Raw genomic sequence first — 25,701 nt, 5'->3', positions numbered from 1 at the left:
CTTCAAGAATCTCAGCCATTGCTCCCATGTCATTTGCAAAGGTTTTGAGAAAAGCACGGCCATGTCAAGCTCCCTCAGAGCAGAGATTTCTGTGCGAATTGATAAGCACCCTGTCCCCAACCCTAAAAGAGGACCTGGCAAATCACAGACAAAAACTGGTCTTGATTAATAATGGTCAGTGTCACAGAATACAAATATCTTAAATTTTTGAAGGGGAAGAGAGGGGAGAAGAGAGCAGGGCTTGGTATCAAAATTTAAAAATATGTATACAAGGAGAAATGCCATCATTGCTTCCAGAGGCTTCATGCCAAATTAATTAAAAATGTTAAATAAATGATTTAAGTAGTTAGGAGACAATATAAAACGAAGGGAAAAGATTCTTCCACATCAGAATTAAATTTAATGCCTCAGATCAATAAAAACTATCTTGAAGACCAGGAAATAAATCAAGTAATATAAGCTGCATGCAAGAGAAAATGACTTGAGGAAAGTGGTGTGTTGCCATCCAAATGCAGAAGTAGCTTATGGAAATGAGGTTTCTCATTCAGTAGAGTTGAATCAGTTCCATTTGGGTCAAACAGCAGGACCCCAAACATACTGGCAAAAGCAAAATATCTACAATTAGCTGTTTTAGTGCTCGAGGGCCAGGAACACACGAATAGAGGGAAGGCTGCACATCCCCCTCCACCACAGATGAGAACCACACGGGGTAGCTGCAGGTGGAGGGGCGGTGCAAAGGAACTCCCTGGGGGTCATCTAGAAGGTGCCATGCAAAACACAAGCAGGCCTACTCGACTGATCGGCAAGACCCCAAGGACAGAAACCTCCAATGTGGGGCCTTCAGGACCCCCAGATGTTACCCAGCTAAGAGAACATCTGTGAGCACACAGGTGGCCAGCCTAAAATCAGTAGGAGGGGCCTGCCCAGAGGAAGGAATCAGCCTTGGGCTCTGGGTAAAAAGACTAGAACGATGGGGAAATGGTGTCCCTGGGAGCGAAAGCTGAAGGTAGGAATTCACCAGGAAGCAGCATCTTCTTTGGGGAGCCAAGACCCAACAATCGGAGAACACAGCTCTCAGAACTCCAGGATTCCAGAGCAGGGGTCTGTCAGCTTTTTCTGCAAGAGCCCAGACAGTAAGTATTTTAGGCTTTGCAGGCTCTGCGGTCTCTGTCACAACTACTCAATTCTGCTGTTGTCGTGCCAAAGTGGCCGTAAACAATGATCCGTAAATGAACCAGCATGGCTGTGTGCCAATAAAACGTGATGTAAAAAACAGCCTACAAGGCAGATCTGGCCTGCGGGCTGTCGTTTGCTGGTCCCCACTCTAGAACTATCATCACTACTCTCTATCTTCTCCAGATTTTCAGCCATCGGCAGTGTGTTTCTCCACAGGGCATTACAACAGAGCCCTCAAGGCAAAAAGCCTGAGGAAGTGTCTTCAGGGACCCATGGAGGGGGTGACAGCAAGGAGGCTGAGATTTATTATGTACCAGGCACCACACTAAGCCTTCCACATGTGGTAACTCACACTCATGAGAACCTTCTGAACCAGACACTCATCATCCCCAAGTTACAGATGAGGACAGTGAAGTCCCGAGGGTGAGGAACCAACCCAGAGTCACACATGAGGGGTAGAGCCGGGGCTGGAATGCAGGCAGCCTGTCTCGAGAGCCAAGTCCTCACCCTGTGGACACAGAAACTGGAGAGACAGTGCCCACATCAAACGAGCTAGCCTGGCCAGGAAAGGCCATGACCCACCATTGGCGGGGAGCAGTACAAGAAAAGGAAAGCAGGATGGGGAGGGGTCTGCAAAGTGTCTTCATAACAGAAGGGCAAGTAGGGGCTCCAACACTGAGTTGCAAAATGGGGACAACCTGATAAATTAAATGAGATAATATGTGTCACGGACTACATCAGTGCCCGGTACAGAGCAAACCCTCGATAAATAGGAGAGATGATTATTATTGGTGAGCAAGTTAGCACCTACTCAGAATTTCGGCAACAGCTTCATCTGTTAGAAGGGTAACAACAGAGATTCACTTGCCAACTTCAAGAGAGTGAATGTCCCTTTCACATGGAGAGGTCTGGCCGTCACTACCCACATCAACCCAGTGGTCACCCTCAGCATCACGAACAGGGATCAGCCAGACATCTAATCTGATGTTAAAGGAATGCCTCAGCACTTCTCCAATGCGATCAAGCAAAACAAATCCAGTCAAGAAAAAATGAACTTCCAATCAGACCATCAGGGAGTAATCAGGTAGGTTCAAAACAAGGAACATTCCATAGACTGTTCTATAAAATGATAACTGGACTGACATCTTCAAAAAGTTGACAGTAGGAAAAAGGGAAGGAACCATTCTAGATTAAAAAGAGGCTAAAAGTTGTACACCCACATCCACGGCAGCATGAGTTCACCAGAGCGAAAATGTGGAAGCAACCCGGCATCCATCCACGGATGAATGGAGAAGCAAAACGTGGTACCTACATACAATGGAATATTACTCAGCCCTAAAAATGAAGGCAATTATGGTACAGGCCACAACACAGATGAACCTTGAAGACATGATGCCAAGTGAAACAAGCCAGACACAAGAGAAGAAATATTATAAGATCCCATTGACATGGGACATCGAGAGTGGTCAAATTCACAGAGTCAGCAGCAGGTAGGATGGTGGTTGCCAGAGGGTGGAGGGGAGAAGGGCATGGAGTTATTGTTTAATAGGTACAGAGTTTCAATTTTTCAAGATGGAAAGAGTTCTGGAGATGGACAGTGGTGATGTGAGCACAACAATATTAAATGTACTTACTGTCAGTGAACTGTACACTTAAAATTGTTAAAGATGGTAGGGGCACCTGGGTGGTGCAGTCAGGTAAGCATCTGACTCTTGGTTTCAGCTCAGGTGGTGATCTGAGGGTCATGGGATCGAGCCCCGGATCGGGCTCTGCTTAAGTCTGCTTAAGACTTTCTCTCCCTCTCCCTCTCCCTCTGTCTCTTCCTCCCACTCTCTCTCTCAAATAAATAAAATCTTTTAAAAAATGTTAAAGATGCTAAATTCCATGTTATGTTTTTTACTACAATAAAAAAAATCAAAAAGAAAAAAAGAGAGAGAGAGACTAAAAGTCATCTAAAAAATGAAATGTAGGATCTTTCACTGCTTTTTGGCTGCCTAAAAAAATAGGTAGACTGTTCTGGAGATTGAGCTAGGGACAGAGTTATGGATGTCAATAGCAACACCAATGGAGATATTTTGGGAACACCTGGAGAGAGTTGAATATGTAGCAGGTATTAGTTCAAATGAGGGAATAGTTGCCTTGTTAGGAGTGGTAACAGGGTCATGGTTTTATAAGGATATGATCGTATTTTATGCAGAGGCATAATGAAGTATTTAGGTGTGAAATGTCCTCCTTTCTACAGTTTCCTTTAAGGTGGTAAAAAAAAAAGTATATGGATATATTTGTGTGTGTGTATGTATTGTTCAACAAATCGTTTGACTGTTCAATCCTAACTGGTAAGTACATGGCTATTCACTGCATTATAATGTCTTTTTTTCTGCCTTGTTTGAGAACTTATAATAAAGAGTTAAACATAAAAGTGGGTCAAAAATACCCCACCGATCTCCCTGGGTTGCCATATGGCTGAAATGACATAACCCACGACAACACTTTGAAACTCATTAAACATTCCACACACGAAAGAGAGGCATTGTTATTTTCCCTTTTGACAATAAAACAGAGACCCAGAGTAAATAAATGATATCCCAATCAGCAGTCTTTCAGTAAATATCAAAATGTTACTCTTGGTAAATCCCTCAGAATACTTTTTGAAGAGGGGACATGTGCTTTTGTACAAAGGTCTTGAAAAATGACTGGTGAAGAAGTAAACATTAATTAGAGTGTCTGTTCACACTGGCATGGAGCAGTCTGTAATTTTGTGGGGGCTGTTAGGGCCGGATTACATAATGGCCCTTGTTTTTGAGTGTTTGGCTGTTCAGAGCAAGAAACACAGTCGAGGGCTGAGCACACAGGTAACAACATGCCCAGAGCAGGGGCCCTGTGACAGGGCATGTAATGTACAAAGCCTCATTTTCAGAGCTCACAGCTCCTGCAAATGCCATTTTGTACTCACGGAGAAAGGAGAGACAGATAACACAGTTCTCTGCCCCAGTGAAGTCCTGTTCAACATTCACTATCAGTTTAAAAAAAAAAAAAAAAAGAAAGAAAGAAAGGAAGAAAAATAAAAAAAGAACAGTGTTCTCTTACAAGTAGTAACATGTTAAAATGATATGAAAACACCCATCATGCTTAAGCATTCCACTGGGCTGTGATTTCTTACGGGGCTGTGGTCTGAAGAAAGGAAAGGGATTTCGGAGCAAGGCAAAGCTGAGAGACCCAGGATCAAACACTACTGCTGTCACTCTGGGCAAGGTATTCGACTTCCCTGAGCCCTCATCTCCTTATCTGGAAAACAGAAATAATGGTGTTTACCTTACAGGGCTGTTATGAGAACGGAATCAGACTATTTACGGGCTCCCTGACACACATAAGACCCCCAGAAAATGACAGTCCCCTCTCCACGGTTGTGACCATCCCCTTAATCTCATCAACCTATACTACAATTCTAAAAAGCAAAACAGAAAAGTAATGAGGAAATCTGGATTTATACTGGCAAAACAAAGCAGTAAACAACCTATTCACAGATATACGGGAATGAAATACAATAGAATGTTATGCAAACACTTAATTTGATAGGAGGGGGGCACCTGAGTGCTTCAGTCGGTAAGCCATCTGCCTTCGGCTCAGGTCGGGATCCCGGGGTCCTGGGATCGAGCCCCGCATCGGGCTCCCTGCTCAGCGGGAAGCCTGCTTCTCCCGCTCCCACTCCCCCTGCTTGTGTTCCCTCTCTTGCTGTCTCTCTCTCTGTCATATAAATAAATAAAATCTAAAAAATAAAAAAAATAAAGTGATAGGAGGTACTTCTCAATTAAAATGGTACGAACTTCTGCACAAAATCTCACTCTTTCAAAACTTAACCAAAAAAATTTTTAGAGCAGAAATGTTTAAAAATCACCAGTCCAAAAAAAAAAAAAAAAAAAAAAAAGCACATCCAATGTCCTAAAATTCAAATACTGCCTGCCAGGGAAAGTAAAGGAAGATTCTAGAACAGAATGCTATGGCATAGCAAGGCTCATAACCCTGCATCCACCACCCTCAGAATGATGAACCAGGGACTAAATAAAAATCTGGAGAGTTTTTATTAATATCATTGAATCTGGAGAAAAGCATGAGTAGGTATCAATACAGTCCTCTTTCCTGACTGGGGAATAGTGAAAATATTTACTAGGGAGAGAAGGATGAAAAGGCCCTGAACCACGGTGCTGATTACTTCTGCTGGGAGGCAGTGAAGGCTCCAGGAGTACACAATGAGATCCAGGGCTGATCTGAGGCCAGAGAATACTACCCAAGAGCAGGCAGTACGTACTCCCACATAGGAAGACTGGACCCTCCTAAAATAACCTTTAAAACATCCCAGAAGTAAAAGCCACCAAGCCAACATTTTCTTTTCTTTTTTTATTATTCATTTTTTTTAAGATCTTATTTATTTTTTTGACAGAGAGAGAGAGAGCGAGAGAGGGAGTACAAGCAGGGGGAGTGGGAGAGGGAGAAGCAGGCTTCCTGCTGAGCAGGGAGCCTGATGCAGGACTCAATCCCAGGACCCTGGGATCATGACCTGAGCCGAAGGCAGACGCCTAACAACTGAGCCACCGAGGTGCCTCAAGCCAACATTTTTTAGCTGCAACTAGTCAGCACCCTACACACCACCTGCTATGGCTTAGCCAGTCCCGGATGCTCTGTGGGCCCTCAGGGTGCAGAAAGCATGGCCATCAAACAAACAAAAAGCCAGCCATCAAACTTCAACTCACGTAGTAAGGGGGGAAAAAAAGAAAGGCTTCAGATCAAGAAATCACCCACACCCAGAACAAGAAAGATCTGCATAGACACACTCAGGCAAGAACAGAGTGGAAAAAAGCAAACAAAAAGGCCTGGTCTCTACAAACACAGAATCCTGGAGGAAAGGACAAATGAAACACTGTATCAAAGACAAAGAATTCGCCCTAAAGGAAAACAGAACCCAATAAGAGAATTCCCCTCAAAAGATCTTTGAGCCATAGAACTTAATATGAATATGAGTGCAATAGAATAAGAACACAAAGGCAACATTAACAACAACAAAAAATGAGATTGTAGACCTAAAGAAATTAATTGGGGGCCAAATAAACATTAGAAAAGTAATATATAAAGTAAAATTTACAGCAAACTGAAGAAAGATGGCTTCACATCAATTTACTGACTACAGGAAAGCTAAAATAAAAACAGTGAATACAGATAAAAACAAGGGATCCAAGTAATCAAAGAAAAACAAGTATGGAGTTCAAAGACAATCCAACATATGGATAACTGGCGTCCTTATAGCAGAGAACGCACATCCCACCTATGAGCACATAACCTATACAAGAGGACAAAGCAGGCTGGGCACAGCCTTCCACATCAACATTCAAGGGTCGAAGGCAGTGACTTTTTCTGAGTTTTCATTAAGTCTTCTGTTAAATTTGAGCAAAGTTAAATTTTCTACTTGGTATTTCAAGAACAGAGATTTTACAAAGTATATCCAGCCAGCCAGCCAATTTTCCATGGAGGAACAGAAAGAACTCTGAAATGATATACTGTTAAAGACAATTCTAAGGGGGAGTTACTCTTTTCAGAACTGGACCCTCCTACTCTTCTCAGAACCCACATCTTGATCCATACTAGAGAAGGAACCTCTACTTTCTGGAAGAAACAAAGATAAAGCTTCTGCTCTTCTGACTTCCTCACTCAGTCCTCCCCAAAGGGGGCTAGCGAGACTTACCTGATCTGTAAAGTTGTAAAAGGAAGCCTAGAAGATTGCCCCAACCTCTTCCTCTTCGTCCTCTACTGTGAGCAGTCCTCAGGATGCACGCATTCTTTGCCCCTCCAGGAGGTAAGCTTACCTAAGCAGGTGCACGGTGCACCCTTGCTGAGACAACCAGCCTATCATTCTGACCAGCAGCAAAGTAGTGAGGAGTCTGAATCTGGCCACAAACTGAGTTTTGTCACTCAAACTCCAAATTTCTCCATACAAACTCCAAGTTGATATTTTTATACCCCTGTAGCTGGTTAACATGTCTACTATACCACTAATTATTAATTGGTGGGAGGGGAAAAACAGAGAGGAAGGCAATTAATTATCACCCCTCAAACACCAAAGTCAGTGATATCTGAATGGCTAAGTTTGGAATGTCTTAAAATATATATATATATATATATATATATACATATATATATATATATATTTACAGTTTTCATAAAGGTCTATTTCATTATTGGTGAGTAGCGCATTTAACAGTTAAATACATTTAAATAATGTATAGGTGACTGCACGACTGCAGCATTGATAACTAGATAGATAACCAATTCAACTAGAAACCAGCTAACAAGTAACTGTCTAAATATTTAAAATACAGCTCTTGTTTAGATCATCCTTTGATTTGATCACCTTCTTGGCGGCAGGGGGCTGCTGGTCACACTGGAAATATATTAAGGCCAAATCTTCTGATATCCATTCCCAGAGGTTTCTTTCAGCTGGATTAAGCCTCCAACTCAAGGACAAGCCCAAGTTTGTGGCCTCCGGCATTGATGCTCTTCCCGTCTACCAGAGCGGACAGTGTAAGCTTGACACCAGGCCTCAGAGTCTGAGTGTAGCCCACTCCAATTAAACGAGAGTTGTTGACTTTTGCAGAAATGGAAGCAGTGGGATCCAACTGATATCTGGCTGCAATGCCAAAGCAAGTGCTGTTGGTACCTGATGTCCAAGCAAGATTTACTGAAGTGTCAAGATCTTCACATACTTTTTGATAAATTGATCCTCCAAATTCTGTCCCATCATTGACATTAGTGTGTAGTTGGAAGTCCCCAGTCCTGTAGCTCACAAAGTTATTTCTTGTCAGTTTTGATTTGACACTGTCAAAAGTCATCTGGTACCCAGCAAGCCAGCCCTCGTAACCAAAGACAGCTGAACCATGGATTGCAGGTCCAGCAAAATCAAAGTCAACATCACAACCAAGGTTTATACACTCTCCCGTAAGAAGACTTGATTTTACCACTTTTCTTTCCCATGTTTGGTGAAAAGGTGGTATCAAATGTCAGTTTCAAACCTTGACAAATTTGGTCTTCAATTACGATTTCTGTTCCCAGAGTGTTATCGGTGTTCCATTTTTCTGTGAAAGTCAGACCATACTCACACCATTTATATTTGGTCTCCAAGGTTCCAGTAACTTTACCAGTGTCTGTATTAGATGAACCAGACGTTGAGAATTCCATACCACTGCATGACTTTGTTTTCACATCCAGTTTCACCAACCCAAAACCAAATCCTTTGTGAAAATATCTCTGGCAGCTTTGCCAAGGTCAGCATATGATGGAGGAATACACATCAGCCGCGTGCAGCTCTGTCCGTAGGTTGCCATGGCGAGGCCACAGAAAGAGGTGACCTGGTGGTCTCCTGAGAGGGGCTGCTACCGCCACTCTGCTCGCAGCTGAGGCCACTGGGCTCGCTCAGGGTCGGGCTGCAGCTACCCCGGCTGGAGGGCGAAGTTCTTAAAATATTTTTATCTGAACTTTTCTTCATTTTAAAATTCTTCATAATGGGGGTGCCTGGGTGGCTTAGTTAGTTAAGCATCTGACTCTTGATTTCAGCTCAGGTCATGATCTCAGGGTCCTGGGATTGAGCCCTGCATCAGGCTCTGCACTCAGCGTGGAGTCAGCTTCAGATTCTCCCCCTCTGCCCCCTCCCCCACTCATGTGCTCAATAAATAAATAAATAAAATCTTTAAAAATAAAGTAATAAATAAATAAAATTCTTCATAATGAATATGTATTGTTTTTATAGAAACAGTAGGGTCCTTTTTCTTTATAACCATGACACCAAAGAAGAACATCTGATGTTACAGAAGAGTAGTCACAGTGGTTTAGAGGAAAGAGTAAGTTCCTAAATAGAAGGTATGGTGTGATCTGATTTTATTATAGAATAATAATAATATGTAACAAGAGTAACATACTGCAGAGGCACAGCCTAAGCATTCTGAAGGGATTATCCCATTTAGTATGAAGTAGGTATAAACACCATGCCAATCTTAGGGATACAATGGAGAGGTAAAGTCATTGGCCCAAAGCCACACAAGATTAACGCACAGCAGACATGGACTTCACAGAGCCGATATCCTCTAATAGTAGTCCCTTGAACAACATGGACATGAACTGCACAGGGCCCCTTATATGCAGATTTTTTTCCCATAAAGAAAGTGCAGTACCGTAAATGTATTTTCTCTTCCTTATGTTTTTAATAACCTTTTCTTTCCTCCAGCTTACCTGCTTGTAAGAATACAGTATATACATACATACATACAAGAGAAAAAATATATGCTAACCAACTGTCTATGTTATCAGTAAGGCTTCCTTCTGGTCAACAACAGGCTATGCGTAGTTAAGTTCTGAGGGAGTCAAAAGTTATACACAGGTTTTTGATAGTGGGGGAGGTAGGTGTGTGTTGATGCCCCTTAAACTGCACGTTGTTTAAGGGTCACCAGTACTCTGTCCTCAAAGTCACAAAGAAGCATGGGCTGACCCAGAGAGATTGAAAGCATGGGCTCCAAAATGTTGAGAGTATATCTCCAAGTCCTGGCATTATACATGATGATGCTTCTTTTTTTAAAATTGTATCTGTGTTTATAATTTTCCAAATTTTCAACACATGTAGTCCTTGTGTAATAAGTAAAACAGTAAGGCCTCTATATTAAGACAAAAGCCACAAGCATGAATTTTAAGTTCAAGTTAACAGTAGAGCCAAGTGCTGAGGCCACACAGGGTTCCTGAGCTGTCTCAGCCCATGTTTGGATCGGCCATCTGTGGGCAACAGGTGTGGACCAACGGGCCAGAGACGTTCTGGCCAGGCTCCACATGCCCTCTATACAAGATGTGAAGTCAGAGGGCACGCAGCTCAGTAAATGCCCCACCAGCCTCCCGGCCCCCGCATCCCAGAAGCTGGTTAGCTCTGCTCAGAAGATGGTTTCCCTCTGGACCCTCATGATTATTCCAAGGAGGAATGCCCCCTCTCAGCATTTTGCCAAGTCCTTCTCAAGGAGAACAGGAGGGGAATTTTGAATGGCCTCCATCCAATTTTCAAACTGTAAACTGCACGCCCACTTTCTGTTTGGAGACATTTCCTGTGTGTGAACACAGTTTGTCCTGTTACCAGCTTTAAAGTTATCCAGAACTGATACATCTGAGGCCAAGCTAAAGGGTTTAAAAAAAAAAAAAAGTCAAACACGATAGGACCTTTCCTAATTTTAGCTCATCTTGCAGAAATCTCATTTGAAGAGAACTCAAAAGGGAGGTTGAAAACAGAGGTGCCATTGTGTATGGATGCTACAGCCCCCCTCTGCCCCCACTGCCTGCATCCCAGTGAGCACAGCGTTCTGGGACAACCAGCACCCTTCAGCCCCTTGCCTATGTCATGCAATGCAGCCATGCTCGCTTCTAGCTAAGTCTGAGGATGCCCTAATGCTGCTTCCTTCCATATGCTGGCAGAGTGGTCTCTAGCAGGATTTTAGGGCACCGCTTCAAAGCTGTGGGGGAGGGATGTAAGCCTTGCCATGAGAGGTGCCGTCAGCCCCCGCACTGCTGGCTAGAGCGCACCTTCGGGTGCTGGCCCTGACATGCCCCTGTATGTGGCTGTGCCCCATCTCCGTCATAGGCTTCCCCTTCCCATCCCACCTACGAAGGCTCTCCCAGCCACACACTTGCCACATTAGCCTGACATCTCATTCCCCTTGGATCTACTCTGTCCAAGGTTGAGAAAATTATTTTACATCTGCAACCCTAAACATTCTCCTCTTCTACAGAGGCCCATCTCCAACATCGCCTCCCACCTTGACCCAACACTTGGCTTCTGTGGCGGAGACCTCATGGTCCCGTGGACAGTGGATACGGCTGGACCAGCTGCAGGACTCCCCGAGGACAGAGCTGCTGCCTGGCCCAGCACCTGAGACAGTCTAATGAATGAGTCATTAGTGAAAAAAATATAAACATGCCATCCCTCCCGCTAGGATATATAAACTCCGTGAGGGCCAAGAACACGCCTTACTGAAGTCGATGTTGCTCACGGCACTTAAAGAAGTTGTCCAAGTTAATTAGTTTGGCAGAGGCCAAGTTGAAGTCTTTTAAAAGGAGCCAATGCTGAGCAACTCCGAGAATCAGACAGCTCCCACCCCCATCAAAAAAAACATGGAGATGAATCAGATTAGAATGCAGGTGTCTGGTCCTAAAGTAACATGTACCTGGCCAAATCTGGGGCTGGCTGGCACAGTGATAACATTCTCCATTCTCTTCCAGTCTCACCCAATCGGACAGGACTTCAGGGAGGGGACAGGGCCAGCTGGACATTTTACTGGGCCTGGTTCCTATTAAGGAGTCCTGGGTGGAAGGAGTGGGAGAGAGATACTACACACACTCTAAATATATACACACATAATGCTCACCCACGTGTATTTCTAGGGTTTTTGTTTTTGTTTTTGCTTTTTTTACATGCATTTCCCTTAATCAGATGCCGTACTCATCCAGGCCAATCCCTGCACTCAGCTATGCCCAGAATTGGGAAAGGGTTTGTTCAAAGCTATTCATTAATGCAATCAGGCTCACTGCCACAGCCTAACCACCACGTCCCTGATGGAAACATAGTTATCCCCTTACTTGCTGAGAAAGGAAGCAAGGATTGTCACAGGGCAGCATTTCTGCAAAGAATGACAAGCCGACCAACAACATCCATAATCTTCCCACCCAACCCCAAACCGTAAAGAGGGCAAAGAATCTGTCTTTTCCTTTTTTTCTTTTCCTCTTTGTACCATCAGACCATTTTAGGGGCCTTTGCTCTTTTTCTCCCCTGGTATTATGGGTTGAATTGTGTCCCCCCAAAAGGATGTTGTTGAAGTCCTAATTCCTGGTATCTGTGAACGTGACCCTGTTTGCAACAAGGTCTTAGCAGATAAAGTTAAGGCAAGATGAGATCCTTAGGGTAGGCCCTGACCCAGTATGAATGATGTCCTTCTAAGAGGAGGAGAGAGACACAGAAGGAAAATGCCCTGTGATCTCAGAGTCACCTATGGGAGCGGTGCAAAGTCTACCTAAGAACATCAACGATCAAGGGCCACCATCAGAAGCTACAAAAAAGCAAGAAAGGATTCTACCCAGAGTCTCAGAAGAAGCATAGCTCTGTCGACAGCCTGATTTCAGACTCCTGGCCTGCAGGACTGCCAGAAGATAAATCTGTTGTTCTAAGCCACCCAGTTTGTGGTCATCCATGTCTGATATCAGAGCCCCAGGGAACCAACACATCCCATTTCTTCCTTTGGAAACACATTCCTATCATCCACCTTCCCATCCGTGGGTCCAAGTCCACCTCCAACCAAAGGATAAACAGTCAAAGTCACTGTCTCTGAACCTCACGTCACACCTTTCTATATCTAAGGGAGAAAATATAACCCAATTTTGGTCTAACATCTGAGATAGAGAAAATGTTTGACAATGCCCCTGCGGCCCTCTGAATTCCAAAGAAGGAAAATGTTTAAATAGGATGTGAAGACCCCACTCCCAAATAAAATACAACAGGGTCTAGGAGGGCAGGAATTAATATACAGCCCATGGTCACAGGTGGGACTGGATCTCTCTGGCCTGTATGGGGAGGAGAGCTCCGCTGTTATCACCCCCTGAATGAGGATGGAGGGAAGCCAACAAAGGAAGGAGCTCATAGAAGGGTATAGACAGTGTCCATCGCAGAAGCTCGGCACAAGAGTCCTACTTGGGAGTGACCAGGGTTTTGACTTCGCGGGGCACACCCTCACAGAGGTCTCGCAGATCTGACCGTGACACCCTGCCAGGGTCGGTGAAGCATGATCCCAGTGGAGTCAGGGGCCAGCCGAGGGAGGCAAGAAGAAAATTAATGACCAACCAGGAGGCGACAGAGCTGAGCTAACCACCGTGACCACGAGAGAGCTCAGCTCCGTCAGCACAAAGAGAAAAGCCACAGAGGCGACAGACCTGAACACAAGAACACTCGGCTTCCTTTTGGAGGATCTAAAATGTGTCCCTTGTCACACTGAATGGTCTCCCTGACAGCCTTGGGTGCCAGGAACCCTCGCCATGTTTTTAATTGCTGCTTTAGTACTTAAGTGACAAAAGCGTTTCCCAGTGAAATCGGAAGTATCAGAAGACAAAGAAATACATGTATTTCTGTAGACATGTATGTATTTTTATCTGTTCACCCGATTAAGAATAGGTACGATGCCTTTTGGGAAACAGAGTCTGTTTAAAAAAAAAAAAAAGGAGGAATATTTTAAAAGACAGAAATAAATGATTTTTTCCCTGCATTCACCAAAACATTATTTTTATGTGTTTATAATCATTATCTCCAAAAATAAAACTCTTCTGGACTGCTCACCTGTTCACCCCTGCTGGCTACTGTGGGCTAACTCTGGAGAGTGGGACTGCACATTGGGGGAAATTACTTACTCTTGTGCCCTGATTTTGCCTAAGATGAAAGCAACAGGGGCAGAGTTTGGGCAATGTTATTTTTAAAGACACCTAAGAACACAAGCCACGGCCAATGTTGGGACACAGGGACGATATGCCAATTGGACAATCCGTTCCACCTATGCATCTCAGAAGGTTCACGGAGCTGCTGGATCCCCACCCTACTCTGCGCTGTGTGCAGCAAGGAGGACCTCCCCACCCACTCCCATTCACCGCCAACGGCAAAGCTGCAAAACTGCTTGCAGACTTTTTGATTTATATGTATCTCCACGGATTGGCCAAGGTAAAGCAAAGGTGCTAATTTATGGTTTTTGTCTCCAAAAGATATCCTCCCTTCGGCTGGCAGAAAAACTGCTGTTGGCATGTTAAGCCTCCCAGCCGACACAGTATTTACCACAATGGGGAGGAGGGAGCGCCACGTGCCCGGCAATAAATCACACAATAAATTGTGCGTCTGGCCCTCAATGTTTTGCATAATGACAGTGGAGGCCTATCTGCCGCTCTCCTAGATCTGTTTCAACTGGTCTAGTTTACTTTCAGTCTTTTCTTCCAGCGGCCCACCCCAGCCACAAAATAAGCTGCTGTCTACAGTTCAGGAGGCTGCAAATCTGGAATGGACCACGTAGTGTGCCGCGCTGTGCACCTCACGGAAGTATGGCATCGAGAAGAAGATAATGCGATGAGCCACGGGGAGACACCAACACATTACACAAAACAAGACAAAGTCCATTCCAAAGACCATCCCAGCAGCACTTTCGGAAACAAAATGGCCAAATCGCGAAGCCCATCGTGACTGACTGTGGCTGTAATTCCATGGACATGCCGCTGAATCGCATAAGCACTCTCTCAAGCCTTCACGGACACTTGCCCTTTGTGACCTTGAGAGTGGTGGTGACCACAGACCCAGGGTGTACCTGCGCACCCCCGGGGAGAAAGTGCTGGTGCTGAAGCATCAGGTGGTCAAGTTCCACGGGGGGGATCTCTAGGGGGCTCTCTGGGTCTACTTCCAATCATTCTCTGACCCAAAAAGCCAACGGAGAGTTGAGCTAATCAATGGCATTCTTTTTTTTACAGGTTGCATCACAATAATTGAAGCTTACATAATAAAAACATATGGGTCCGTGCCGCTTAGAAATGTGTATCTTCATTAAGAGAATTCTCAGCAAGGTAAACATGAGATTTCAGGTACAGTAGTTGAAAGCTTATGTAATCAGTCAGGGGGCAGCTTTCCAATTTCAACTTGCTTATATTCAAGGTGGTAATTTCTCATTCTAATCAGCCCAAGATGGGAAAGCGGCAGTGTCAGGATGGGGGAGCAAATCCAACAATTAGAGAAGGAGCGTGCCTGTTTTACATAAGCCTTTTCCAAAGGGGGGGGGGGAGGGAAAGACAGTAGCCATTCCCAAGAACACTGTACAATAGTCTTTAATTGAAAAGCACCATTGTGACACTGTTCTCCCTACATCAACCTTGCCACTGCAGAAATGGAGGTAAAAATAATCATTTCTCTCTTGTTTAGTTCCTGTAGTTGTGTGGGCAGGGATTGAGGGAGGAGTTTGCCTAATAGTCTATTATATTCCCCAGGACTATTTGTTGAAAGCCTGCTCTCAGCTCCTTCCTATTTCTGCTAACTCTGCACAATCAGGAGCTCAGGTAGCTATGAACTGAGAGCCACAAAGGGCTTTAGACCTACCAACAAAAAGTGTCCGGGGTCACCTGGACAGCCAGGTTCATTATCCGGAGACCCATCCCAAAGGGCAACCTGCCAGACAAATTAGAATCTGCAGCATGTCGTACAGAACTCATGTAGGGAGTGTGGACGGATGGGCAGATAGATGCACAAAGAATGGACTCATTCTCCTGCACAGCACCTCACACCTGCTGCCACATCCTGGGGACACCTGCTTGTTTCCAGGATTCACAGTGTGCCCATGGCAAGGATTTCAACAAAACCCAGCACTAAGGAAAGAAGACATCCCTGTTACACTCAATAGTCTTCCATTCTGTTACCAGGTATCTTGAAATGCCATTGGGCATATGACACCCCAGGAGAAGAGAGCATTGGAGAGGTACTGGCAGGTTATTTATGAAGATAGTGGGCTCCACACTATCTGTCCCACCCCCACCAGCCCCATTCAAAAACTATAGCTTGTAGCAACCTATGTTGCCTTTGGCTTTTAAATATTTTCAGTAAGTGTTAAGCAGAAGTCATAAATGGGACTTTTGTACTAAGTCCTCCCCCCAAACTTTAAGGATCAACTATTATGTCTTAGTGAAGTAACCACTTCCTATTTGAAGGGGAATGTCTAGTTATTTCAGGAAAGAGCCAGCTTGGTGACCATCATTCCCATTAAAAAACTGAGCTACTAAACCCTCCATCAGGAAGGGCTTCCCTTTTCAGAAAGCCTCAACTCAAAGCCACACAGAACAGAAATAAAGAAGCTAGAAGTAGCCAACTGCAGAGATTCTGCCTGCACCCCGTGGAAGGTTTCCGCTCTGTATACGGTCCCTGTATTGCCCACAATGAAGGTCCCCCCAAGCTTGCTCACTCCCCAGCCATGGCTGCAGAAGGTCCAGGGCCTTAGGAAGCAGAGAGGGCTTCTTCCTCGGTGAAGTCAACACCGAGCCACCAGGGGTTTGGGGATGCAGTGGTCCTCAAGAGAGTGTATGCTCTCTTGTGAAGCCTGTGGCACTTGAACGTGAGTCTATGAACTCACCTAAAATAGCCACTGCCAACTTGATTCACTGAGAAGAGCCTGGTTCATTCCTTATCCTTCCCAAGGACAGAGGTGACCACACCTGGGGAGGAAAGGTGAGCGGCACTGTGCAAAGGTGTACCCCCTAAACGATCATCATGAGCTAAGGGGAATGAATCCAGGGGATGAGAAACGACACTCTATCAAGAGCTCATTCACTCGGCTTCTGAAAAACCAAAAAGGATCAAGAGGAGGAAAATGCCCACAATTGTGCCTGCTGAGCCCTGCTTCACACCGCAGGAGGATTAAGAGGAGGTGGGTGTGGCAGGAGCCCTGAGCGCCCCCAGGCAACCAGGACTGAGCCCCAAGGTTGCTCACCTTAAACAAGGCTGCCCAGAGGGCAGCGTATGTCCATAACAGATGTCCCTTGATCCCCCCCCTCCTGACACCCCAGGCTGCCTTGAAGTGGCCACCCTTCACCCAGAGTCGCAGAGAAAGCTACAAGGGCCCAGATCTCCAATTTAGGAAGCAAATCCTCAGGCCCCTGGGAAGGACTCCTGTTGTGCCAAGGTCAACGAGTAGGGTTATGTCATTAGTGTTAAAGCAAGTATCGAATCCTGTACCCTATAAGAAACACTGTATCACGCGTCCATTTATTTAAATCTGCCAACCATCTGGTAAGATAGGGCCCATTTTTCAGATGAGGATACTGGGGTTCAGGTAAAGTCAAGTCACCAGGAGCTGGGAAGTAGAAGGTCCAGGTTCAAATGCAGGTCTTCTGACTCCAAATCCAAAACTCTTTTCACTGCTCCTCGGCTGCGTACAATGTAGAAGACTGTCGAGTGTTCCCCATCCTGTGGCCACAGACCAAAGCGACACATAACAGGGCTTCCCAAAGTAAGGCATGAAGGCACCTGTCCCTCCCAGCCGTGTGAGCACCATCCCTGCTCCACCCACCTCAAAGCACCCACTGGCTATAAATGCTCAACATAACCATTACTAGAGGGCTCCTCTCCCACATGACTGGTAATTTTTATAGTGTCTTTAAGATAAAACGGATTGCTATATTTATAATAAGGGAATAAACAGAATTAGCAACTGGTACTGGTATTTACTACCAAGAACCTTTTACCTCCCAGACAAAACATTCATGTAGAATAGGAAACTACTTGATATACAATTCACTACACCCAAATCAACGCTTGGTTGAAATAATTTTATTTCTCATTTGTTGGGGCTACAAACTGAATGTCTGCAGTAAATATATATAACCATGTCATTATTAATAGCTTGTATATGTTGAGTCCCATGTGCCAGCTAGCGTTCAAAGTGCTTTACAAGTACCAACTCCGTGAGTTCTCATGGAATCATTATGAGGCTAAGTACTATTATGATCCCAGTTTTAAAATGAAAAACCAATGCACAGAGAGGTTGAGTAATCAGCCTGAGAGCACAGAGCTGAGAAGGGGAGAACACCGGAGTGAATCCCAGGTCTTCTAAAGCCCACCCCATTGAGCCACAACTGTCACAGGTGCTGTCAGTCTCCATCTGGGAGTTTTCACCATTTCATTTGGCGTTTTAACCATTCAGCAATACTGCCTGTTACGCAAACCCATGAACACTTAGGTTACGTAGAATACAAGTTTCTCAAACCATACCAATTCACTTCTCCTGTGAACCAAAGTCAGTGATTCCATTCTTTTTTTCCTGTTTATTACCTATTTTGTAGATGCACATATAGAAACAGAAAGTAAAACTAAGTTACAATGACAAGGATGCTATCTTTCTGGCCTAGGGATTGCCAAAAACATTTCTGAGGGGGAAGAGAACATAGGTAACTTGTCTTCGGGGGCGTTCTTAATCCATGTTTAAGCCATACAATCAGAATTGCCACTGAAATGTCCCTTAACATCTTCCCAAAAGGAAAGCATACGATATTTGTTGTATGTAACCCTGTCCAAGACCACGTATATATGTAAAACATATAACGCACACATTAATATACATAGTGTGATAGAGTACGTGTACCAAATATGAGTGAGTAGAAGCGGTAAGTACTTTGACTCTACTTCAGAGGAATGTGGTTTTTTATTAAATAATGTGTTGCAGTTAAATCTGTGCAAGTTAAAATGTATTCCCCAAGTTGGAAGTAGAAATACTGCTGGTAGAATTTTATTCTCCACGCCAGCAAGGGGGGAGCACCTTCTGCACACCTGCTTGCCCAGTCACCTGGCAGGCCCCACCCCCCCTTGCCTGCCTCCTCAAGGAGCCCTCCTTAATCCAAGGAACACGGTGGGTGGGTCAGTTTAGCAGAAGTCCTTGCTATTCTCCAGCCTCTGCAGGAGGTCTGGCCCCGACCTTGAAAGGAACACCCGTGTCGGCAATTAACCAATAACATTCACAGATTTTTTTTCTTTATTCAAGGCCTTCATCTTCATCCAACGTGGCTGTATCCTCATTGTTCCTTCTCTACCTTATACTTATTCTTACTCTGCTAAGTGAGCCCCCCCCCCCCACAGAAACAAGGCAGTACTTCGAAGCTTGCTTTAGGATGAGCAAGAGAAATTCTGAGACCTTCTTGCTCGAACTGCCTTTGCACCAGTGGAAATTTATCCAGTTTAACACAGAGCTATACCATTCCAGCAGCAGGCAAGGAGATGAGTTTAAATGCTGGACATCTGATTAGCAAGGCAGTGCCTCTGCGGAGAGGCCTCTGGGTCATCCTCTTTGTAAGGAATCTAAAATGGAAATGCGGGAGAGTTACAAAATTCGGGAGAAGAGATCAAGATCGCGCTCACTTCCCAACTGATTCACTTTCTTGGACTGTTAAACACGCAAGAGAAAACCCCTACAGAAACTAAGCCGTGTACACAAAGCTGGTTGAAAGGAATTTTCCCAGAAATCATTTTTTCCCCTAAATAATTATTAGCTAAACATTTGCAACCAAACAGCAAGGAAAAAAAAAATCAGGGTAATTCTATTTCTTACTACCTGGGGCTATCCAGTAATTATGCAAATGGCAGGGAATTTGTCACTTTGAGCAACCATAAGTGTATAAAATAATTTGATTAAGTAAAATACGTCGCCTTAGTCATCATACTAATTTGACAAGGACTTTAAAAATGTCTCTCAGCTGTCTGCTTCTGGGGAAGAGATGCAAATACCCATCTTCAAAATGAAGCTTCTTTAGGGATAAAAAAAAAAAAAAGAAGGAGGGGGAGGGGGAGGAGAAGGAGAAGAAGAAGAAGAAAGAACAACAAATCCAGCAGTTTCACCTTACCAGTAACTCAAGCCATGCAATGCTCTCGGGCCCAAAATTTTTAAAAAGGGACTATCAATCAGCGAGCTGGAGCTTTGTGACATGCACTCATTCATCCGGCTCATTATCTCGTCACCACAACCTCAGACTCAGTGTGTGCAAAACTCTCAATAGGCAAATGCCCACCCCTGGGTCAGAGGCCCCGCCTGAGCACCCCACCCTGGCTGGAGACTCCTCCAGCCACCGCCTTAAATTTTCATCCTGAAGAAATTCAAATGCCTTTGTAAGGGAGCCTCGATCACAACTGCCCAGGGGTGTCAGGGGCTTTCATTTCCTGTACGCAGCCTTATCTATTCCAGTCCCCAGAAATTTGAGAATGTATGCGAACCTCTATACGCAGGGCTACCCTCCACGAATGGCTGGAAACACCTGAGTGGGTCTCCACGCATCACCAGGACGCGCACACGCACTGACTTTCTCTCCGAGTAGTTCCCACATGCCTATGCCTTCTCCAAAGGGCCCGAGACGTTAGCAGATGTCACATCCTTGCAAGTAGGTCAGTTCAGACTGGAACCACCCGAAGCAAAGACCCAAGTCAAGGAAAATCGCACTCTTGACCCAACTGGATGGGTCTCTCTTCTTCTGCTCCAAAAAATATCCCGTGGCCAGTCAGGCCGTTTCAGTGACTAGGAGAGAACATTCCTATGACTGTTGGCTGATCTGGAGGATGATTTCCAGTTCAAACACTTGCAAGTGTAACAGATTTCAGAGTCCACAGCAGCCCTGGGGTTGCACATTACCTTATCTCTAGGATCACAGCGCCTGGGTGTCGGGGGTCAAAAGCCTTCTGCATTCCCCTGGGAGACCCCCCACACCCGGGCAAAAAGCTGTTGGTCCCCTGCCCAGCTTAACAATTAGTGTTTGTCTCATATACAAGTCTCCCTTGAGTTTCCTCCCTAGGCAGGTTCTTGAGGGAAGGCACGCGCGCACGCGCACACACACACACACACACACACACACACACACACACACACTGCTGCCTGCTTTTCAAAGTTGCTTCTCAAATCACAGGCAACTTCCTCCTTCAGTTCCGCAGTTGGGAAGCCTACACCAGTGTCACTGAAGACAAGGGGCAATCTGTCTTTTCAGAAAGTAAACGGAGGGGCGCCTGGGTGGCTCAGTCGGTTAAGCGACTGCCTTCGGCTCAGGTCATGATCCTCGAGTCCCAGGATCGAGTCCCACATCGGGCTCCCTGCTCAGCGGGGAGTCTGCTTCTCCCTCTGACCCTCTTCCCTCTCGTGCTCTCTATCTCCCATTCTCTCTCTCTCAAATAAATAAAAATCTTAAAAAAAAAAAGTAAACGGAGAAATGAAATGAAGCCTCCAAATGTTTAAAAAAAAAAAAGACATCTGGGAAGACAAAATAAGAAGGTGGACTATTGGGATCAAATAGGAAATAATGTCACTGGCACAGAACTTTCGATCACCACCCCGCCCCCATCAAAGCAAAAGCATTGTTGGCAGTGTCCCAAGGTGTGCCCTTCCTCAGGTATCTGAAAATGCTTCATCAGAGGGACAGGCTGATTGCCAATGCAAAGATCATATATAACACACACCTTGCACACTGACCCTGCGTGTGTGATCACCTACAAAAGCAGGCTCTTGGGTTCCTTAAGAAAGCCACGATGAATTAGCAGGGAGAAATCTGCTTCTCCTGCAAACATCCTACAATGCTTCATTCCCAAGTTACCCATAAAGCAGTCTCACACAGCTGAAGGAATAACAAACTTTTCATTCCACCTCCAAAATAACAGAGGAACAGAAAACTCCCCAGGGGCCCAGAAGAGCAAAACCCATAGCAAGAGGATCCGGTCAAGCCTGGCAAGCAAACTATTTATTTTCATGAGGTTCGGATGGCAACGGAGTCCACAGTGGCAGGGCAAGGCTGAGCCCTGAGAACCTTGTGCCTCTACTCCTAGTGATCAAAATGAATTCCATTTCCTAGGCCTGTCCTCTCCTGGGCCTCCCTCTCCTTTCTGCTGGTCACCTGTTGACTCCTGTTACCCTACCCCTCTGAATTAGCCTTTCTATCGGCCCAGGCTGAAATTGCCAGCCCCCCCGCCCCTCCTCCGCAAAGTGGACTGACTTCCTTCTCTGCCTGCCACTTGCCTATTCTGGGATTCAAGTCAATGTTCTATCTCCTGATGCCAGCCCTGCCTCTTTATATCCACGGGGCCATCAGCCTCTGCTTCTTAACTTTCTAAAGGAGCTTAGGCTACTCACCTGGCTGAAGCCCAGCCTCATTCCTTTCTAAGAGCCTTAGATTGTTGCAAGCTAAAACTAAGCCTGTGCCTTTATAATTCATGGTGTGAAAAGTTCTGTTGCTGTTCGCCGCACGTGACTAATGCACTCTACCGAACAAAACTGGTCTCAGGCTAACAAACTGTTAAACTGAAGGTAGCTGTTGACATACTAACTACCTCCTCAAACAGAGACCCGGTTAGGTAGTACATACTTTGCATATGCTCCCAGTACAGACCCACAAATATTTTGTTAATATACATTTGCATCTTGGTAATACATGTACCTATTTTAAGATCTTAACAGTCAAATACCCTCCATAAAAGGTGTGATAAACGGGCCCCCCCTCCCCCACCAAGACACAGTGATCCCTACCTCAAAACTCCACGGGCCACAAGTACTGTCTGTACTGTAACTACAGAGAAAAGTGCATTTTATAGAACAGAAATCCAAACAGAAAAGAAAATGTGCTTTTGGCTACAGGGTTCACCTGCAGCATAAAAGTCAGGGATACAGAGACAGGGATTTAAAACACTTTCATCTCACAAGGAGCAAAGGAAATGCATTCGATTTTCAGAAGTCCGGTAAGTCTGTCACCCCAGGAACAGAAAGCTGAGCTTGAACAACCCTCTGTCATAACCCTGAAATTGACTTTACCCCCCACTAGAGACCAAACCTGCCCGTAGTTCCCTCTGACAGCAAGCCCCCGAGTCTTTGGAGCCCATTTAGGAAGGGTGCCCTGTCCCAGCAGTCTGGCCCTCATTAACTGTACCCCAAGGCCAGGAAGGAGGGATTACTGGTACATCAGGAAGAGCACGATTCTATCTGTGGATACAGTTATCCAACAGCCAAAATCTTGTCCAATTCTATCTCTGTCAAACTTATTCACTAACACTCAAAGTCTTTGACATTTGATTCCCGTGGCAGGTCAGTCACCAAGTAATGATTTAACACTATACACTCGGGGGAAAAAAAAAATCTTCTCCTGTGTAGGCAGGGCTGTACTTGGGTCTGGAAGTGCACTCTCTCTAACTCGAGCTGGGACCACCTGCGCGGGGCAGGACCAAGCGACAAAGTAGGTATTTGACAGTGCTGAGTCATTACAAGCTGTTTCCTCTGATACGTTATGCACCCCTGGGCCGTTTGAGCACTAATATCCCCTTTCAGAAGGCAAATGAAAGAGATGTACATAGTGCAAAATGCAGCAACCCCCTTGTGGGCGAGAGACCACGGTGGGGAATCGAGGTCTAAGCATGGGTAGCAGAACTACACAAACTCGCGGCGGCTCTCCAGGTACTGAGTAACTTTATCCCAGACACCGAAAGATGGCTATTGGGATAGGGAGAGGGAACAGTCCCCCTGCAGCCGTGGCTCGGATCAGGGCCACACTCGGGCGCATTTTACTCTAAGCTGTTAAATCCCCCCGTAATTGGCGCATGGAGAAAGCGCCCGAGAAAATGATGCATAATGGATTTGTTCTCCAGGCGGCTGGAATGGAGAGCAGAGGACGCAGGATGCTAACTGGCTTTTCTTCCCATGTGCAGGTCACCTGAAAACCGCGCTGCCTGCCTCTTCAAGGGAGCTCCTGAAGTCCACCTCTGGCTGCGCTTTCCCGGCGGAGAGGGGAACGGTTTCACGCCCACCTGCCCGCCGCCTCTCCTCCCGGGCACCCCCGGCCCCCGCCGGCCGCGCGAGCTGCTGCCGGCATCCGCGGTCCCGCCGGCTCCCCGCTCGGTCGGCAGCCCGGGCCGGCAGCTCCCCCGGCGGCCGCCTCTGCACCACTCGCCAACCTCCGCGCCCGGCCGAGGTCATGCCCGCCTGCCCCCGGGCCCGGGCGGCCCCCTCCTCGTGCCTGCCGGCCGCCGGAGCGCCGGGCTGAGGAGGGGGCTCCCGCGGCAGAGTTGGCACGGGGACTCACCAGGTAGGCGCCCACCGTGCCCTGCGCCAGCATCAGGGCGCACTCGGACACCAGGAAGATCTTGATGTTAGAGAAGCAGGACACCTTCTTTTTCTTCTTCTTGTTCCTCTGCGCCTCGTCCCCCTGCAGCTCGCCGCTCCGGCCGCCGCCCGACGAGCCGCCCGGCTTCTTCCCCTGCATCCTTCCCCCGCCGCCGCCGCCGCCGCCGCCGCCGCCGCTTTCCCGCTCGCCCCGGGTGTCGGGGCCGCTGCCGGGCGGGGGTGTGCGCTGCGAGGCTGCGTGCTGTCCCCGCCCCGGGCCCGCGGCGGCCGCCCCCGTCCTGCCGGGGCTGGAGAGGTGGAAGGCACAGCTCCTCGCCGCCGCCGCCACCGCCGCCGCCGCCGCGCGCGCTCGCCCCCTTCCTCCACCTCCTCCTCCTCCTCCGCCCTCCCCGCGCCTCCTCCTCCGGCTCGGGCTGTGCCAATCACAGGGGCTCCTCGCGCCGCCCGCCGCCGCCGCCGCTGCCTCGCCGCCCGCGGACGCCCGCCGCTGCCATCGTCAGCTTCCCCTCGCCCGGCCGGGCCGGCGCTCGCCTCCCCTGCGTCTGCTCCGAGGCCCGGCCGCCCCTCGCCGCCGGTGCGCCCTCGGGGAGGCGCAAGAGGGACCCGCTCGGGGCGCGCGCGGAGGGGTGCGGGGGGGGCGCCCGGAGGAAGGAAGGCAGTGCCCGGCCCCTGGATGGCGCTGCGGGGCGCGGGGCGCCGCCACCGGCGGCGCTGGGCGGTGCTGCGCGAGGAACTGGGGGCGCGGAGGTGGGGTGCGGGGGCGCCCCCGCTGGGCGGGGACCGAGTGCTGCGGGTTCCGGGCGCTAGACGCGAGGAGGGGAGGGCCGGTTTCTAGGAAGAGAGAGAAGACCGAGTATCCAGGAAGGGGTGGGCGCGCTCTCGTCTCCTCCGCCCGGCTATTTCTGGGGACAGATGTTGCGCCCCGGGGCTTGGGGAAGTGCCAGAGGTCAGAGCTGCTTGAGGCTTCCCGAGCCCGCCGGCCCCTGCTACTGCTCCCCCGGGCCCCTGGGCGTGCGTAAACGGCTCCCGACCGCGAGGAAAGAAAGCAGCTGAACACCCCAAGGGGGAAGTTCGATTATCCCGTCGGGAACCGCACAGACTATCGGTCGCCCCCCAGCCACACGGTCTAGGTAGCTGCACGGTCTCAGCGACCCCAGCAGAGGGCCTTGTCCAGCCCTCCATCTGCCTGGAGCTTGTCCTCAGGAATGATGCAGCCAAAGCTAAAGCCGGCGGGAAGCGATTAGCCACAGGCCTGCCTCGGTCCCCAGCCCTCCCCTCATTCTGTGGCCCGGGCCGCTCCCCTGGCCTTGGCCTGAAAGCTCGCGCCCCGTGGCAGCCGCTCGTTATAACCATCACCGGGAGTTTGCGCCACAAGGCACCACCAGTAGGATCTGCTACCTATTGGAAGCTCAGAAAAACTGGGAAGGACTGGATCAGTACCAGGAAGCACTCAGCAGCTTATGCCGGGGCCGTTGGGGGGCTCAACCAATTATTTATAAAGCCTTTTTACTTAATAATGTCGGAGAAAATGTGCCATTCTCCTAGGCTCCCCTGTACAAATGCAGGCTTAAATTTGAAACTGAATAGCAATTAACACTTCCATAATGTTTACTTCCTCCCAAAGAACTTGAATGAGAATGGATGGTGTAATGTGGGGGTGTTGTCTTGCCATACCATTTAAATATAAACTGCTTCATCCTGTGGTTCCAGACATGATCTCACCTAGACTTGGTGTCCCTTTCAGATGCTTCCCCTCTTGTCTGTCTGCTATCGAACTGGTTCCCCCCAACACAGGTCTTTTACCATTTTCCCGGATTCCTGTCAC

At 47.3% G+C, this 25,701-nt stretch overlaps 1 protein-coding gene and 1 pseudogene across 3 annotated transcripts in view; both read right to left on the bottom strand.

Moving 5' to 3' along the window:
- Positions 1 to 24,593, bottom strand: part of SLCO3A1 (solute carrier organic anion transporter family member 3A1) — a 319,640-nt gene extending 295,047 nt beyond the window's left edge. For 2 of the 3 annotated variants that reach the window (XM_025893293.2, XM_025893295.2), the window contains exon 1: positions 23,836 to 24,593. In XM_025893293.2, the coding sequence (XP_025749078.1) occupies positions 23,836 to 24,015 (180 nt within the window). In that variant the 5' untranslated portion in view covers positions 24,016 to 24,593. The remainder of the gene's footprint in view (positions 1 to 23,835) is intronic. The other variant, XM_025893294.2, reaches the window with a different exon arrangement.
- LOC112840079 (non-selective voltage-gated ion channel VDAC2 pseudogene) lies at positions 7,373 to 8,668 on the bottom strand (annotated as a pseudogene).
- Positions 24,594 to 25,701: the final 1,108 nt, after the last annotated feature.

Source organism: Callorhinus ursinus, unplaced genomic scaffold, assembly GCF_003265705.2.
Source record: "Callorhinus ursinus isolate GAN/ISIS: 27379988/994484 unplaced genomic scaffold, GSC_fseal_2.0 scaffold45, whole genome shotgun sequence".
NCBI classification, from domain to species: domain Eukaryota; kingdom Metazoa; phylum Chordata; class Mammalia; order Carnivora; family Otariidae; genus Callorhinus; species Callorhinus ursinus.
Note: the sequence above shows the minus strand (reverse complement) of the source record. Positions and strands in the feature narration are given on the sequence as shown.